Raw genomic sequence first — 15,897 nt, forward strand, 5'->3', positions numbered from 1 at the left:
GAGATATATGTGCTAATGGTGCAACTATATTAAACATGTATGAGGTTTTTATCACTTTCTATTTAAATCCAAATCTGTCGATATCATGACCAAAGGATTATTTTGAACAATTGCCGAAGTTGTATTCCCCAGCCTTACAACAAGGACGGTCGTCCAGCTTCTGCCATGTCCAATAAGCAGCTGCGCCCGAATCATTGGTAGCCTTGCCTCCTGGGTCTCTTTAACACTGATATTGTCATACAAAATACTCAACGGATAGAACCTTCAAGGTCATGAACAACGAATGACCTGCAGACAAACTACTGTGGACTCCGATAACACGACAAACAGTGAAGGAGACAGGGTACGTCCCGCGGGTCAAAAATCGAGTGGGCCATGGTAGCAGCGGGGGCCGCCTTTCAGGCCGAATCAGCCGCAGGTAAGGCGGCGGTAGGCGGTCGGGGACGGAGATCGACGACGCACTTACTAACTACGTACCGATTTAACTCGAGCCCGCATCAACCCATGAAAGGACCAGGAGGCTTGAGCAAGAGCTGACGGCTGGCCTTTGGGGGAGGCGGGCGAGTCCCTCCTGTTCATATCAACTGCTTGAAAGAAGCAAATATCTATCATCCGCATGGTGGCTACTCGAATACCGACCTGTGTCCATTTGAGAAGGGCGTTGGATATACTTTGTTAGGACAGCCCAAGCCTGGAGAGATTGGCAGAGGGTCCGGCCTTGATAAGTTGCTGAACACTTTGAAGGTCAACACGATCGACGTCCCGATCTCGGGGATGTCGGAGATGACAGCGCAACGGGGAACGGCGCAGTATTCCGCACAAACAGAACGATGAACTAACTCCTCCCTAGACATACCAATTGGGTTGGTATTGTTTTGTTTGTTGTTGAGATCTTGCTCGAACCCTGTTCTCGCCTCTGGGTTTTCGAGTTCTTGAGTAGATGAACAAGAAGACTGGGGAGCCCGGGCAGATCCAAGTCAACGAAGTAGCCTAGGTACGTAGGATGTACACATCTGGGCAGGATCACCGTGATTTTCTCCGATGCACTCAGTTGGCCGCCAGCCGATCTGTCATCCTCGGTCCCACGGAATTAAAGATGCCGAGCTGTTCATAAACGAGGGAGAGGCAAGAGAGCTGATATCGAGCATCTCTACGGTACATTTGGTGCAATGCCCGCGGTACTAACATGACCGCCCGTTGGCCTTTCAACCTGAACCGTATGTATGTACGTACATACAGCCCATCGCCCCATCTCCAAGACGCTGGGACAGGTGGGTTTGCCAACGTTGCTTTCCAGGAAACGGAGCACAACGGTTGCCCTCGTCCTCCCCTTCCAGCAGAACGGCCGTGTGTAAACTCCACACATCTATCTCTTGATCTTTCGTTCTCGGTTGCGTTTGTCCCAATCCACGCGTGGGTCTGTCCTGCATGTCTTACTTAGGCCCACACCCCCGACAGATACTTGGTGTCTTGTCTGCCAATGATGCTTATTAGTATGGACACAGAGGCCCCGTTTCGGGGATGCCGCTATCGCTTCCTGTTGCATATACGTTGACAACTTGGGACAAGCATATTGGCCTTCACTCATCATGATGGACAAGGGGGGGGGACACATCAGGGGCTTGATCGGATGTAACGTGAGAAGAAAGATGGTGGAGGTGGAATGGAATGAAAGAGGCGAGGTGGCAAGACGATGTCGACAGGAGACTTGAGGCAAGATGTCGGAGAAGGGAAAAGGAAGAGGTCAGGTTCTAGCCTTCACGTGGCGTCAGGGAAGGTATTGGCGGTTGTAGACTTCCAAACTCCATAGATCTTGACATGGCGTCGACATGGCGAAGCGAACGGTATGCGAAGAGCTCGAAACATGGCAACAGGGCAACAACGCACGGAGGCGCTGCCAAGAGTGGTAGTCGGCAGGATCAAGTTTTGCATACAAAATCTCGACCTGCACTAACAGCGGGTCTCTTTTGATGCTCCTTCCATCTCCCGGAGCGTTGATCGAGCCACTTCCAAGTCCTTCCCCCTTTTCGTTGTGGCAACTGGAACTGGGAAAGAACACCTTCAGCCCTTTGTGACAACAGATCGCAACCGCCGCATCTTCTGCATTGCGGGGGACAGTCGGTTGCATGTACGGTGAGGTGACCACTTCCTCGCTTGTCTCGGTTGCCCGTTGAACGCTGACTGCGGTGATGTTGAGGTGCAGGTGATAGCCGAGGGAACACCTATGAACGGGAAGCATTCTCACACCCCACCGGTTTCCAGGTTGCTGTTCTGGCAGCCCTATTGCCGTTTCATTGTTGCACATTTGCCACTCTCCTTTCCAATGGCACCGGCCATCGCACGTACCTTCCTGGGATACCTATGGAGACTGGATGTGAGAAGCCAGAGGGATCCCGAGTAGCGCCTTTCCTCCATCTTGTCTCATGAGAACCCCGACGGAAGACCTTCCGGCTGGACGACGACGACAACCACGTACCTTCCCCTTAATTACACAACATATCGGTTGCCCGTGTCCAGCCGGCGATGGTGGTGGTGCGGTTCCCCGGGTTGGCAACAGTCATGGTGGCGTCTCGCCTGATCAAACGCAGGGAAGGAAACCCGCTCATGATGTTTCCATATACCTATGCAGCACACCCACCACATCTTTTTCGAAGAGGCCATCTCCTTGGCTATCACTGAGCAGAGTTCTGGTGACAAAATGGGGTTGGGTGCCCTCTTTCCAGCTGGGCATGAGCTTTGAAGTTCCAGCCCCATCCCCCCTTTTCCATCCACAGCAACATGCTCGGGTCCAAACTTATGATACATCTCAACACCAGTGCCGCATGCATGAAGCAGGAAAACAGAAAAAAGCACAAGCAAACCCACCCTACCATACAAACCCATCCTCGCCGTTGCCTCTTTACATGTCATCGACAAACGAGCGAAGCGAGGTGGCCACCAGGCCCCATCAAGCTGGCACAAACTCTTCCCGTCCCCCTCCTGACGATGCTCTCCACATACAAATCAGGTGCAGTGCCCACCCACGCAAAACATGCCCACAATATCGTAGCAAGCTGTACCTAGTACATATGTGTACCTTCATGCCTAGGTTCCTAAGGCATCTGGTTGGTCCTCCGGGAAATTGCCACTTGACCACATCGCAGCTGAACCAGCTGAAGTGAACCTCCTCATCAGGCCAAGTGGTGTGCATAGACGAGGAAATCGACCGGCCTCAATGATGAAACCCCCCAAAATAGGCACCCAAGATACCCGGAACAACTTCAATAGTGGCCTATGTGGCCCTGGAATTACATCGTCGGTTGCTGAGACACCATCGTCGTGTTGATTATGGGCCAAGATCTGGGTCTGTTTTGCCACTTTTTCGAAAGAGAAGCTTGGTTTCTGATCACCGTGAAGGCGAGAAGGCACTCCATAGTGTACAGACAGGAAATCACAATTGTTTGGTTGCCTTACTCTACATAGTCTCAAAGACATGATCATGACCTAACTGTTTGAGATGAGCCCAACTCAACGCCGACTCCAGCCCCTTCTCAGTGTAGACTGGCAACACAACTCAATACAACGGGTAACCTTCGCCTTTGCCATTTCACACTCCACCAACATACCAATGCGGCGAGCTTAACCACTCTCCTTTACGCAGTTGCACCTCCCATCCCCTGTCCTGCAATGTTGTTTTGTCGTCCGCCAGCGCCTTTTATCCTCTCCCGCCCATCGAACAGTCTCAGCCGAAGCCGAACTCGTCACTGAGCCGCCGAACTGACTCGCTCGCGAGCGAGGGCGCATGTACAGCAGACCCGACTTGTCTTCGCTATTCTCCCCCCCAGGAGCACCCGTAAGTCCAGATAGGAACCGTTGAGCGTTCCCAGACGACTGTTGTATTTCCGGTGTTCTTCCCCCGTGCTGTGTTGGCGTTGAGCTACAGCCATCATCCTGGGAGTTGGGGAATGTTGGACACAGAGGGGACGTGACAGTCAAAACCTCCTCCCCTTTCTCGAACGAGTAGCACCGCCTGCGGGTCGATGGGGTCAGTCCCAAATTAGCATTTGAGAGTTCTTGGAACGAGCGGTGCTCTCGTTTGATCTTGAGTCGGGGCAACATCCGCTTCCCTTTGGCTTGTTGTTTGGGGCTTTCCACTTCCATCGGTTTGCCTCGGTTGTTGAGCTTATCCTTGATCTTCACGTCTTTGATTGGGGTGAATCCAGACGCCGGTTCTGTTCTCGACAAATTTGAAGCGCCCAACCCACTGCCTAACCGCGGGGTTGAGCAAGCAAGATGATGAGTTCCGTCGACTGGCTGGGCCTGTCCACTTGGACACATAGTATCCTCTGAGGTGGTACTCGTAGTCATTGCCAGCGTCGAACGAGACCTGTAATCAAACGGCTGCAGACTGCCGTAATCCAAGTCGGCAGCCTGTCGCGCTCGTACAAGCACCGGAGATGCTCTCACCCGCCCTTGTTGATGGTCTTGACGTCGGGCCTTTGCCTCTTCATATTCGCGCTCCTCCAGGATCCGGCTCACTAAAACGTCATTCGTCGAATCAAGAATTCGAGGGATGGCACCTGGACGAGTCAGTAGGAGTCTCACACACGAAAGGTCATGAGCACATACATAGTGTTTTATAACAGCTCGTGGACTCTGCGAGATCCATTGGCTCTGGAGACGACGAGGATTGCCAATCACGTTCGCGACTGTCCGTGGCTTGGATATTGTCAGTGAGCTGGAACGCAACATCAATGTCAACACAGAGATGACATACACTCTTCTGCCGATTTGTTGATGCGCCGCAGTCGAGCTTGGAACCGCTTGCTCCCGGCCCGGTCGACGAGACTGCCGTGTCGAGCGAGCGCAACGCGGGCGACACCATCCTTACTCTCCTTTGCAAGGGCGAGCTCCAGACGCTTTATCTCGGCCTTGTATGCCTCAGTCGTCTCCGCCCACTCCTCGCTCATGCTACGGAACTGCTCGAGCTCGCGCTCTCGTAGGTCTTTGAGCTCGGCGATCTTTTCGTCGGCCTCGCGAAGCTTCTTAGTGAGGCGATAGAAGCCTTCAATCAGGGACAAAACACATGAATCGTAGCTGCGTAATGTTAGGAGTCTGGATGGATCTTGGTTGGCTGGGGAGAACACGACGAGTCTCACCGAGTATCAAGCGGCTTCCCGATGGGCTTTGTTGCCATCACAGACCCCAGCATCTCAACAGTCTGCAACAACCTCGGATTATGCCAGGTCCCTTCAGTTCTGCGCGCGCTCCCCGCCCCCCGTCCGTAATCGGTGTGGTCCCCGGATGTCCCATCGGTCTCAGAACCATCTTCAAGCTCCAGCAACGGGAGCATAGACAATGGCGCCAGGTTGCGGATTCTAGTTTCTGTCAGCCACTCCAGGGTCGAGTCTCGGGAGCTGGCCGAGACTGATTCAGTGCCAAACAAGTCATGGGAAGGACTAGGTCCAGCACTGCCAGTGCTGGTGCTGCTGCCGCTGATCTTGGCACTCTTAAGACTGAGAAAGCTCGATACCGTACGGAGAGTGGCGCTAGCTGATTTCTGGTGCGAGCTGCGGGATGGAGATTCGGCGGGGTTTGTAGTGGAAGAGATCGGGGAGTTTGAAGTCGGGGTCCGGTGGTGGTGGAAGGTATGGCGGTGATGGAGATAGTGGAGGGGTTCGGGACGATAGTTGCTGAGAGACGGCGCAGTGGGTGAGGTAGGGGAGGGGCATTGCTCGTGGCCCTGTTTTGTGGCGGCAAGGTTGGTGTTGCTTGACCGAGAAAACGCGCGGAACCAGTTGCCGGGCGCGTTTGCGCCGGCGCCGGAGTTCTCGGCCATGTTCGAGAAAGAGATCTTGGTGATCGGAAAGTGTGGCAGCGAAAACAAGATCTTTCGGGACGGCGCGTGTTGGGAATGCGTTGTCGATCAAGTCTAAAAAGTCCGAGGTTGTACAAATGGTCGGGCATGGATTGAGTGAGTGGTCTGGAAATGAGGATCGAGAATGACAAAGGGAGAACTTGAAGTTGGAGAAATGTAGGCACCAAAGTACAGGAGTGGATTCTGGCAGTTGGGAGGAAGGAGGACGACAGGAAAGAGCGAAAACGGGCATCAGCAACTGGCCGATGGAGGGTAGAATGAAAGGTGGAAGGGAAGGAGAATGACCAATAGGGAAACAAGTAAACAAAGGAATGGGACGAAATTGAGGTTGGGAAGACGGCCTTGTCTTTCTGCATCTCAGTGAAACATGATTCTTCTGATCAAGAGAGTTGAGCCTATGGCCGGTCGCACGAGGCTATCATGGCCCTCATTGTTCTTTTTCATCAGGGAGCCCAGGGACAGGAACTCACAGACTTTGAGGGACACAACGCAGAGCCTCCATCCAAGCTTTGGTGTTCCATTGCAAAAAGACTTCCGCTCTGTTTGCCGCCAGTAGCCAGTAAGCAACCAGCCCGAAATGTTTGCTATCTGTCCTCCCTCGGATCTTTCGTCTTCGCGACTGCCCCCATCCCTTATCCATCCCATTAGGAAAACAAATCCTCTGCCTTCTGCCTCCTTCTTCCACGCCCTTCAAGCTTCTCGGCAAACAACTCCTTGCCGGCGTTGCTGCCAAACTTTTCTGGGAATAACTCCCGAACAGTAGTTCCTGTGCCCTTGATGGCGATGCCTTGGTCGGCCCCGCGTCGGTTTGCCATGCCGCGTATACTGATACCGCCCGCGTTGGACGGGTCCGTGATTCTATCTGCAAGACTCGCTGATGCGCGGTCGTGTGTGTGTTAGTAGTGAAGCGCAGAACAGAAAACAGATTGCGTTGCTCGGAAGACGGATGATAATGATGTTGATGACAACGAAGCGTGGTTGGGAGGATCTCTGCGAAGCCGGCACACTCGCGCTGGCATTGCTTCCGAGGACGAGTTGCAACATACCGCTTGTCGAGACCTTGGTGACTTCAATTTGGTCCATGACCGCCTTCCCGCCAGACGTGGTCGCGCTGACCTTCTCGGGGAAGAGTTCCTTCTTGGCTTTTCCATTACTGTTAACTTTCTCTGGGAACAGCTCCTTAGTCGCGTTGTCCCTAGAGAGACGCTCCTTGATGGAGCGCCCCTTCTCCCGATTGCGCATGGCGTTCGCGATGCGCGCCTCCTCGTCCAGGTCCATGACGGCGTCACCATCGCGGTCCCGGACCGGAGACGCCGACCTATCACGCAACCCGGACCCGCCGCGTCCGAGCTTCTCTGGGAAGAGCTCTCTGTCGCGGTTTCTCCGCGGGTGCTCCGAGGGTCGTCGAGAGTCGGACGAAGCAGAGGTCGAGCGACGCCGGCGAGGTGAGGGTCGGCGAACTCTCCGAGCTAGCGAGTCCGCATCATCGTCGTATAGGTTTACGTCAAAGACGTTCCTTTCTTCGTCGTCCGAACCTCGCCGCCTGTCCCTCCGATCTCTCCTGCCTCGGTCGTCCCTGTCACGGTACCTGCTCCGGTTGAACTCTCCACGGCGACGGCGCTCCTCCGGGTCGTATTCGGGGTGCAAAAGGTAGAATCGACTACGCTCGGCGGCGCGTGGGGCTTTCTTATCGGCGGCGACGGCAAACCGGACTTGTAACGCGCAATCTGGTTTCTGGGAGTAGGGTTTGGCCGGGATGTTTTCGAGCACCGGGAGTTGAGTCGGGTCGGCGATTTCGACGGCGGCAAGAGCAACAAGGGCCTCCTGGGCTATCGACTCGCCTTTGAAGATAAAGTTTGCCGAAGAATCATCTATCCATTCGATGCGGTTGAGTTGGGCGGTGTTGTAATGCTCGGCGAGGTAGCCCTTGACGTCGTCCGGGTTGAAAGTGTCCAGGCCTCGGATGTACACCTTGTATGGAACCACCTCCTTATCCGATGCTTGCCCGCTTTCTTGGCCTCCGGTTCCTTCATCCACCTCGCCGGGTTCCTAAAGGCGAGTTTGTTGTCAGCGCGGGTGCGCTCGACGCGCTCGATGAGGCGGCGATTCCAACCTGCTCTTCGCCAGTAATGATGTCTTCGGTATATGCAAGCGGCGCTTGGGGAACTGGCACGTCTTGGACGTCATCGACGTCCATCTCGACGTCGAGGTCCATGGTGGCCATGGTGAATGGTGCTTGGGGCGCGAGGCGCGAGACACGCAAAGCTGGTCAAGGTCGCGGCGCTTCCGTCCTTGGTGCTGGGTGAAACAAAAGATTCGAAGATGCGAAGTTCGAGTAGTGAAAGGTGAGGACAAGACTCGGAAAGTCGCAATGGAGTTGTCGAAGGGCAATTGAAAAATGTGTCCAACGGGAAGGTAGTCGGATGGTGGTTGCAAAGGAGATGGGCGACGAGCGGCAGCGCGCGGCGACGAAGTGAAGTTGGATCGGTGGTGGAGGTTGAGGACTGCTGGCCCGCTTCCGGTTGGAGCCGGGCCGCATCTCAGCCTGAACCTAAGGTGGTTGGGCTCCACCCATCGGGGCTCCACCAGGACTTCGGCCCATTCCGTGGCTTGGCGAAGGCTGGGCTGACGCAGAAAGCTGAGAAGGGTCATCACTTTCATACACAGTAGATACACAGTACCTTTGGTGATGGCACCAGTTTGAGGCGTTGACAAAAAAATTCTGCCTGCATAACTTGAACCTTTTCTTTTTCCCAGCTTCCATGTCAACATGATCCATGGTTGGCCCATACTATTCATGTTTTCTTTCACTGAATATATCCTACTCCTATAACCATGGATCAACCTCTCCGTTTCTCTTGTGACTTTTAAGTCTAACTGTGATTCACCATGTTGGCTGCTTGTTGACTGGATCCAACCTTGCCAGTTACTCCTCAACCCAGAATCCACAACAAAGTGCCCTCTCTTGAAACCTTGGTACCAGGAACAACCAACCAGGCACGAGGTCTTCGCCAGAATCTACAAACACAAGTCAGGAGACCATTCGGCAGCCATGGAAACACCCGCCACGGAACACAATCCATCCCGCTGCCCATCTTCTGTGTGACATTGCCAGCTCAAGCGATTGGTTTCTGCAACATGGCAGCCTCAATGCCGGCATGGATCTGGACCCGCGAAAGAAGCCACACAAGGCAGTCTCATCAAGGGACAGACCGCTTCTTCTGAGGCTCTGAGCATCCCATGCGAAGTCCTCGGAACAATGCCATTCCCACATTTTCTGCTCGCCTAACAACAAGATGATGTACCCTGTCTTCTATCCCCCCTTCACACCTCAACCGCCTATCATGACACTTGACCATACGAGGAGCGTGAACCAGATTCTCCAACATCGTGGCGCCAACACTCTCTGGCGGATGAGGAAACAGCAATACCAGCTCTACGATTTGACCATGTCGGCGTCACTCACGCCACAAGGATGCCTCTGGACTCCTCGACAGTCGCGAGGCCCTTGCGATCTGTCTCTCCCAATCAACGACAATGACGACCACCATATATCTCATCACTTTCGCCATAATAATGTAAAGCCAATTCGACAGGAGTGAGGATGGCCTTTATTCAGGCAGGTAACGACGAAGCGTCGAAAAAAACAACACACAGCGCCAAAGGCTAGTTAAGCTCCAGAAACCCCCAACAAATTCCGACCCGAGTCCCCTAAAACTGTCCTGGATATCCCAACCCAAACAAAAGAACAGATAACCCCAAAGATCCAGGCCCCCTCCGCTGTATCATGATACGCCAGTTTCCCCCCAGCCCAAGTAACCAAGACAACCAGCAAGAGAACCAAGGTAGAAACGGGGAAAACAGAAAGAACGCCTCCGTCACCACCAGCCCAAAGTCTATGAAATACCGCCATCCCAAACATCCATCCGTCTGTGCTTGCTACAAAGCACAGTCTATCTTATTGTTCAACCCCCACTGTTGTGGCAGAGATGGATCTCAGATCAGTCCACCCCGCCAGATATCATCACATGTCATCACTCCTTTTCCTCCACTGGCTGATCTGTGATCCCACATACAAAAATCTCCTTGATGCTTCCACACACAGGCCTCAACGGGAACTGCTCGGGCGATCAAGCCGTCTTGATATCTCTCCTCCGAATTTCCACGATCGCCCCTTGCGGTGGCGCGGGACACGCGCGCTTGACTCGAGCCTGGTCCTCGGGCGTCACGTCAGGCACCACCACACCGGCAGGAGCCGTGACGGCACCTGGACCCGAGGCTGGCCCGTTACCGCCCCCGAAACTATTCGACCTCGACATCTCTCCAAGCGTCCGCTTGAGCGGCGGCTTGATGGCAGTCCTAATAATATCACCAGCCGCCGGCCTCGCCTCGTCATCAACCCCCATATCCTCATCATACGGATCTGTATCCAGCAGGGGATCAAACTTCCAACACGCCTCTAGCCCCTCCATAAACACGGGCGAGTGCTTGAGGGTGTGCCAGCTGATGGTGTGCTCGCACATGGCGATATACAACGAGTCGATCACCCCGTTCGCATCCACCACGGCGCAATACCTCCTCAGAAACTCATGATCCCAACCGCTGCCCCGGTTCTTCATCGCCATCAACTCGTCGTCCAGCTGCCTCAGCATGGGCAGACCTTGGAGGGTCGCGGCATCGCAGAGCTTGGCCTGCAGCGGCATCCACTCCCGGCCGCGGAGGAACCTCGCAAACGCCCGTTCCACCGCCGTCTTGAATGCCTCGGCGCTGCGGCCCTGGACGGCCACCATTTGGTGCAGGCCACGGGAGAGGCAGCGCTGGTAGGCGGGCGTGTTGCGCTCGAAGGGCATTGGGATCCACTTGTGCGGGAGCAGCGAAATGTGGACCGTCCAGACGCCCGTTTTGGACGGGGCGGCGATCGGGGGAGGGAGGCGCGGAGAGAGGTGGTGGAGGGGTTGTAGCGGGTGTGACGAGCCCGCCGCCGCTGTGGGGGTGTGCGAGGCGTTGGACAGGACTGTCGCGGGTCGTCCTCCGTCGGGATCGCTGCCGTCGCCGGGACCTCGTGGGGTTGTGACGGTGATGGGGCCGCCCGAGGGCGATCGGCTGGCGGTTGTTGGTGAGCGGGCGGCCCCTTGGCCTAAAGGGCGTACGGTTTGTTGCTGTGCTTGTTGTTGCTGTTGTTGTTGTTGTTGGGGTTGTACGACAAGAGGGCGGGAGGTGTCAGATGTGGATCGCCTCCTGGTCGGCCGGGTAGCAACCGACAGAGCAGCGGCCTCCTCGAGTTGACGCTGCTCTTCCAGCTCATCGATCTGTTGCTGTTGGTCTTCCAGCATCTCGGTCACGTTCTCGATCCGCTCCTCCAAACTGAGATCAGCATCGCGAAGTTCCAGCTGTCCGGCGTGGACGCGATCGAGCTGCTCGTCATGATCCCGCAGCTTGGCAACGATGGCTCTCAGCTGTTCATCATGCTCGCGAGTCTTGGCCTCAGTTGCTCGGATAGAGTGCCAGCTGACACTGATGTTGCGGTGGGCGTTCTTGATCTGCTCGCCGACTTCCTCGCGGCTCTTTTCGAGATGATCTTCGACTTGGCCAAGCCGGCTGACCACGCTGTCCAGCACCTCCTCCTGCGACCGCGCCAGCTGTTCCTCGAGCTGCTGTAGCCTCTGCCTCAGCAGCTCGATCTCCTGCCGTGTTTGATCCGGAGGCGCGTCAGACTCTTTATTGTGGAAGCACGCCAAGTGTCCGCAGTGGCACGTCGCTCCAGGGATATCCACGTTGTGCGAGAAGCCCACACACGCGCACCGAAGGCCCTTGATTTCGGGGTTAAGAAGGATGTACCGGCAGTGGCCCTTGGGCATCCGAGTTTCCTCTGGTTGGGTGGGAGGTGTTGGGCCTGGGGTCGTCGCCGCCAGTATGGGCGATGCTGCTGCTGAATGTGTTGACATGGTTGGTTTGAAGTGGGTGAGAGAGGGTGGTTGAGATGGGTAAAGGAGCCCCTTATCAGGGGGCTGGAGGTGAGTGAGGAGGAATCCCGCTGCTGCTCCAGGGAGCGGCGGGTTAGGCCTAGCAGGACGTCACTCTAGGTCTGGCAAGATAGGGCGTGGGTTAGACGTCGGGTGTCGTGCGTGAGCGGTGAAGCTGAGTCGAAGGCGCTAAAGTCGATGGTGGGGTTGTGGCGAGTGAGAATGGGAATGTATAAAGGTGAGTGAACTAGGTGAGAGGGAGTACGCGAAACAACCCGACGATGAGACACCACTACCGGAAATCACACATGGCACTCAAAAACAGGTCTGGCCGAGTGATATCCATGAGTTAACCGTCGAAAGCGGATCGTCGTCGTCGTTGTCGTCGTCGACACGAAGCAAGGTCAGCCCTCCTATGTGAGGAGGAGGGGAGAAACACCTTGCCCAAACTAGCAGAGCGCAGAGCCGGGATGGGGGGAGAAGGCGGGTCGATATATGGAACCGGCCGATGGGAATCTGGAGAAGAGCTCCACGATCCGGGTGCCGATACCGATACCAGCAACTCGACACACAGACGGGACACGCTGTGTTTACCCAGGGATGCTGGGATCAAGGGCGAGGGATCCCAAAGCGGCTGGGCTGTGGTTTGCCTGTATCTTGCCTGTCCCTGAAGCCTGTTTGCAGGGCTGGGAGAGTGGGCCGGGTTATCAACCACCAATGCCGCAGAGGTCGTGATCAGGGCCCGAACCAAGGGCAGGTGCTGGCGCAAAACGACACGGACACAAGGATGATGAGGTGTGTGGAGGGGTGGAAAGATGGGGAGCGAATGGATAGAAAGAAGATGGTAGGGAACGGGCGATTGATAGATGATCCGGGGGAGCGACACGCGGGGTTGGTTGGGAAACGGAACGCCCTCGGTGGTATTCTGGCGCAGAGAGAAGCCCCCCAGATCTGGCGGTATCTGATACCGAGGGTGCAGACGATGCACGCGATGGGCCTGAAGCCGCTGATAGGCAGGGAGGGGAGAGCGGTGCGGTTGCTTCCCGGAGCAGCCGACGGCGCACGGTAGATAAGGCGGCCCCTTCACTTTAAAGGGTTCCGTGTCCCAGAAGCAGGTTTCGGGGAGACGGGTGTTCCCGATAACGGCTGGCCCAAAGCAACAAGTCTTTGTGGCGAGCGACGTTTCCTCCTCGTGTCCTGCGAGAGCGATGTGTTTGTTATGCGGCGTGGTCGCAGGGCTGTGGTGGGGGATACCTATGGCCGGACAGGCTCCTGGCTGACCAAAAATAGGCGGAGGGTTGCTCTCTTTTCGGGGACAAAAAGAAGCAGAAAAGAGAGAGCAAAGAAATCGAGAGCAAGAAAATGAGAGCGCCGCGCTTGGCGAGGCGGCGACAAGGAGAAAAGAGAGACGGCAAACAGCAGTAGCAGCGTTGTCAGTGAAGCAGCAACCTCGATGGCCACCTTCACCCCCCTCAAAAGACTGGCAAAGATAGCGCCAGCAGCTGGGATTCGAGAGAGATAAATTGGTGCCGGCCGGGGGATGTTGCTCAAAAACAAGTACCCGCGGCTCTTCGTAGGGCGAGCCGTCGGGTCGTGGCCGATAACAGGGTACAGAGGCCGACGCGGGAGACAACCGGTGTGGGGGATGTCCCATCCTATGTGGCGCTACGCAACGCATTCAGCCCAGGGCTGGCCAGGTACTAGACGCCCCCGGCTCGACGCCGCGATTGCGACAGGTGACGTGACAATTGTCTTTCTGCAAGCCCGGGCCGCCCCAAGTTTCGCTTGACGGGCTTGCCGTCCTGCCGCCGCAGTCCCATGCTCCAGAGACGCTGTACGAGGGGTGATGACTGCAAGACGTGACTGATGATAGAGGACCTACAGGACAAGAAAATGAGACAGAGCACCTTGTCAGTTACCGGGACACCGGTTTCACGCTAGAAAGAGTAAAAAAATTGCAAACTGCGGCTGGGCTAGTTTCTCGACGACGGGACGGTGGATACCGTTAGGTAGTGCATTGTGTTGGCCGTGGGAAGCGCCGAAGAAAAAAATCCATTTTTTCAGGCAAGCGAGAAAAGGACGTGGGTGGACGTGGAGATTTCTGCAGCAGCTTTGGGGGGGAGGGGTGTGGGCGGAGCGGCGGAAGGCGATCCTTGGTGTCAAGGAAAAAAAACTGACCCTTGGGGGGACCAACAAGAACACAGCGGATGGCTCTCCAGAGCCAGTCATCGGAAGCTATCCGTAGCGCATGGGCTAGATGCTGTTTCCGTGATGAGGCTGCTGGGCGAAATCTTGAGCTTTCTCCTCGTCCACAGCGAAGGTGGAAAGAAGCTTTTTCAAACAGCAGGGTACTTGCTTGTTTCCCCGGATTCTGGTCTACCTAGGAGCAGGATGAGCTGTTTTCCCCGAGCCGGCAACAAAAAGACGCTCCGCTCCGATGCGCGATGGTTCATCCGTGCCAACATGGCGATTCCTGCTTTTGTCCATGTAGGTTCTCACACTTTTTTTATTCTCTCTCGATTGATGGAACGTGTCTCGTGGATTCGAGGTGAAAAGTCGAGGTAGAAGCGGAAACGGGAGAGTGGGTCCGAACCTGTGCAAGGGAGCTAGGCCTGTCCATGCCACGCCACATGGAACGCGAGCATCCCGTGGTGGGGGTTCAAGATAGGAGTGGGGCCATCGCCCATCAGAGAGATAAGAAGCGTTGCTCAGACCAGGATGGGTGCCTGTTGATGCCTGAGGTTTCAGGAGCGGCCCCGCAGAAGCCAGTGCCTGGACTGGCTTGGCTCCAGGATTTCCCTGTTGGGCCTTCAACGCTGATGAAACATGTGCCAGGCACGACGACTTGGGAAAAGTGTGCATTCGCCATCTGGTGCAAGCGCATGATTTCCAGAATGCTCGATGACTCGGTGAACAAGTCCCAACCGCTTCGATTCATGCACAACCAACAAAACCGCCAGAGATCTCGGCCTCGCCATCGCCTTCTCATTTCCAGCATCATGTCGGAATATGGCGTCAAGATGCAGTCTCAGCTTACCTACCGCATACGTATGGTCACTCATGCCACCGGCTTGCTGCTGCTGGCGCTGCTGCGAGATAAGGCAGACATCTGGAACAGGCACCTCGGGGCGGACGGCGGTGCTGCGGCACAGGGCAAGTGGAAGAAGAGGGAAATCTGATAACTATCTGTCTCTCTCCTCCATCCACTCATCGTCACACAACAGCTGCCTGATGTATCCCTAACAGTTGCCAACATGAACAGCACAGACGACGACGTGATCGGCTCATGAGATGGATGTTTTGCGCTGCCGGGCGCCCGTGCCCCGACAGGTGTTCTTGGGCGTTTTCCCCGCGCCCAGAAGCAGCACTGCATCGACAGCACGCTGGGTATGGGTGCGTTATCAGAGGACCTGAGCCATGGGCGAGCCGCTTGGGGTGCTGCCGCTTCGTTTGCGGCGGGTCACAGCTCATGTGTTACACCAGTGCTACAATCACGGCGTTGGTTGATATGCCGGGAGATCTGTCGCACAACGTCTATTGCTCACACAAAAAGCATCTCGGTGTGTCAACGTGAGGTATGTACACAGCAGCAATCGGCTCCGGGGACGAGGACGCGGGCGCGGCGCAGGCGCGGGAAAATCGAAACCGACAATGTCGCTTCTTCACTTCGTGCCCTGGGCCACCTATCCGATTAACGCTGGGCTATCCGGCTGTCTGGACACCGGGGCAGACAAGAAGTACGGCATGCGGGTTAAACCGCCGCTGTCTCTCGGCTTCCGATAAAGAACGTCCAGTATCTCGAACCGTGTGGGCGTGGTACTTGAGAAGAGCACGCGGCGCATGGCCAACGGCTCCACGGTCCACCTCTCCCGCCAGCACAAAGCAAATGGGCTTTTGTATCGTCATGTTGTGGTTGCTTGACCGGGAACCACAAGGACCACCTCTACCGCGGCACACAGACAAGTCTCCTTGCATTACATCGCGATAAGGCGTTGAGGTGATATCAGAGCAGAGAGAAGGCTACCAGAGTGCGGTGACTCGGCATTGTTTCGGATTCCGGCATGTTTGCAGGCGGAA

General features: G+C 55.7%; 5 protein-coding genes across 5 annotated transcripts; 2 read left to right on the forward strand and 3 right to left on the reverse strand.

Annotated features, from left to right (window-relative positions):
- Nucleotides 1-4,247: 4,247 nt before the first annotated feature.
- Nucleotides 4,248-5,818, reverse strand: VTJ04DRAFT_6417 (uncharacterized protein; the record flags this gene model as incomplete). The annotated part of the gene is made up of 5 exons (XM_069364634.1): nt 4,248-4,299; nt 4,367-4,559; nt 4,609-4,698; nt 4,757-5,076; nt 5,139-5,818. 5 exons carry the CDS (start codon nt 5,816-5,818, stop codon nt 4,248-4,250), a joined length of 1,335 nt encoding a protein of 444 aa, XP_069218441.1.
- A 683-nt stretch (nt 5,819-6,501) lies between these two features.
- On the reverse strand, nt 6,502-8,081 carry VTJ04DRAFT_6418 (uncharacterized protein; the record flags this gene model as incomplete). Its single annotated transcript, XM_069364635.1, has 3 exons — nt 6,502-6,731; nt 6,904-7,906; nt 7,971-8,081. The coding sequence occupies 3 exons, from the start codon at nt 8,079-8,081 to the stop codon at nt 6,502-6,504; spliced, it is 1,344 nt and encodes a 447-aa protein (XP_069218442.1).
- Nucleotides 8,082-9,644: 1,563 nt separating this feature from the next.
- VTJ04DRAFT_6419 (uncharacterized protein) lies at nt 9,645-9,923 on the forward strand (the record flags this gene model as incomplete). Its single annotated transcript, XM_069364636.1, has 1 exon — nt 9,645-9,923. The coding sequence occupies one exon, from the start codon at nt 9,645-9,647 to the stop codon at nt 9,921-9,923; it is 279 nt and encodes a 92-aa protein (XP_069218443.1).
- Nucleotides 9,924-9,987: 64 nt separating this feature from the next.
- VTJ04DRAFT_6420 (uncharacterized protein) lies at nt 9,988-11,802 on the reverse strand (the record flags this gene model as incomplete). The annotated part of the gene is made up of 1 exon (XM_069364638.1): nt 9,988-11,802. The coding sequence occupies one exon, from the start codon at nt 11,800-11,802 to the stop codon at nt 9,988-9,990; it is 1,815 nt and encodes a 604-aa protein (XP_069218444.1).
- A 2,648-nt stretch (nt 11,803-14,450) lies between these two features.
- VTJ04DRAFT_6421 (uncharacterized protein) lies at nt 14,451-14,999 on the forward strand (the record flags this gene model as incomplete). Its single annotated transcript, XM_069364639.1, has 1 exon — nt 14,451-14,999. The coding sequence occupies one exon, from the start codon at nt 14,451-14,453 to the stop codon at nt 14,997-14,999; it is 549 nt and encodes a 182-aa protein (XP_069218445.1).
- Between the last annotated feature and the right edge of the window lie 898 nt (nt 15,000-15,897).

This window comes from Mycothermus thermophilus (genome assembly GCF_041956435.1).
Source record: "Mycothermus thermophilus strain CBS 625.91 unplaced genomic scaffold VTJ04scaffold_4, whole genome shotgun sequence".
Taxonomy (NCBI): Eukaryota; Fungi; Ascomycota; class Sordariomycetes; order Sordariales; family Chaetomiaceae; genus Mycothermus; species Mycothermus thermophilus.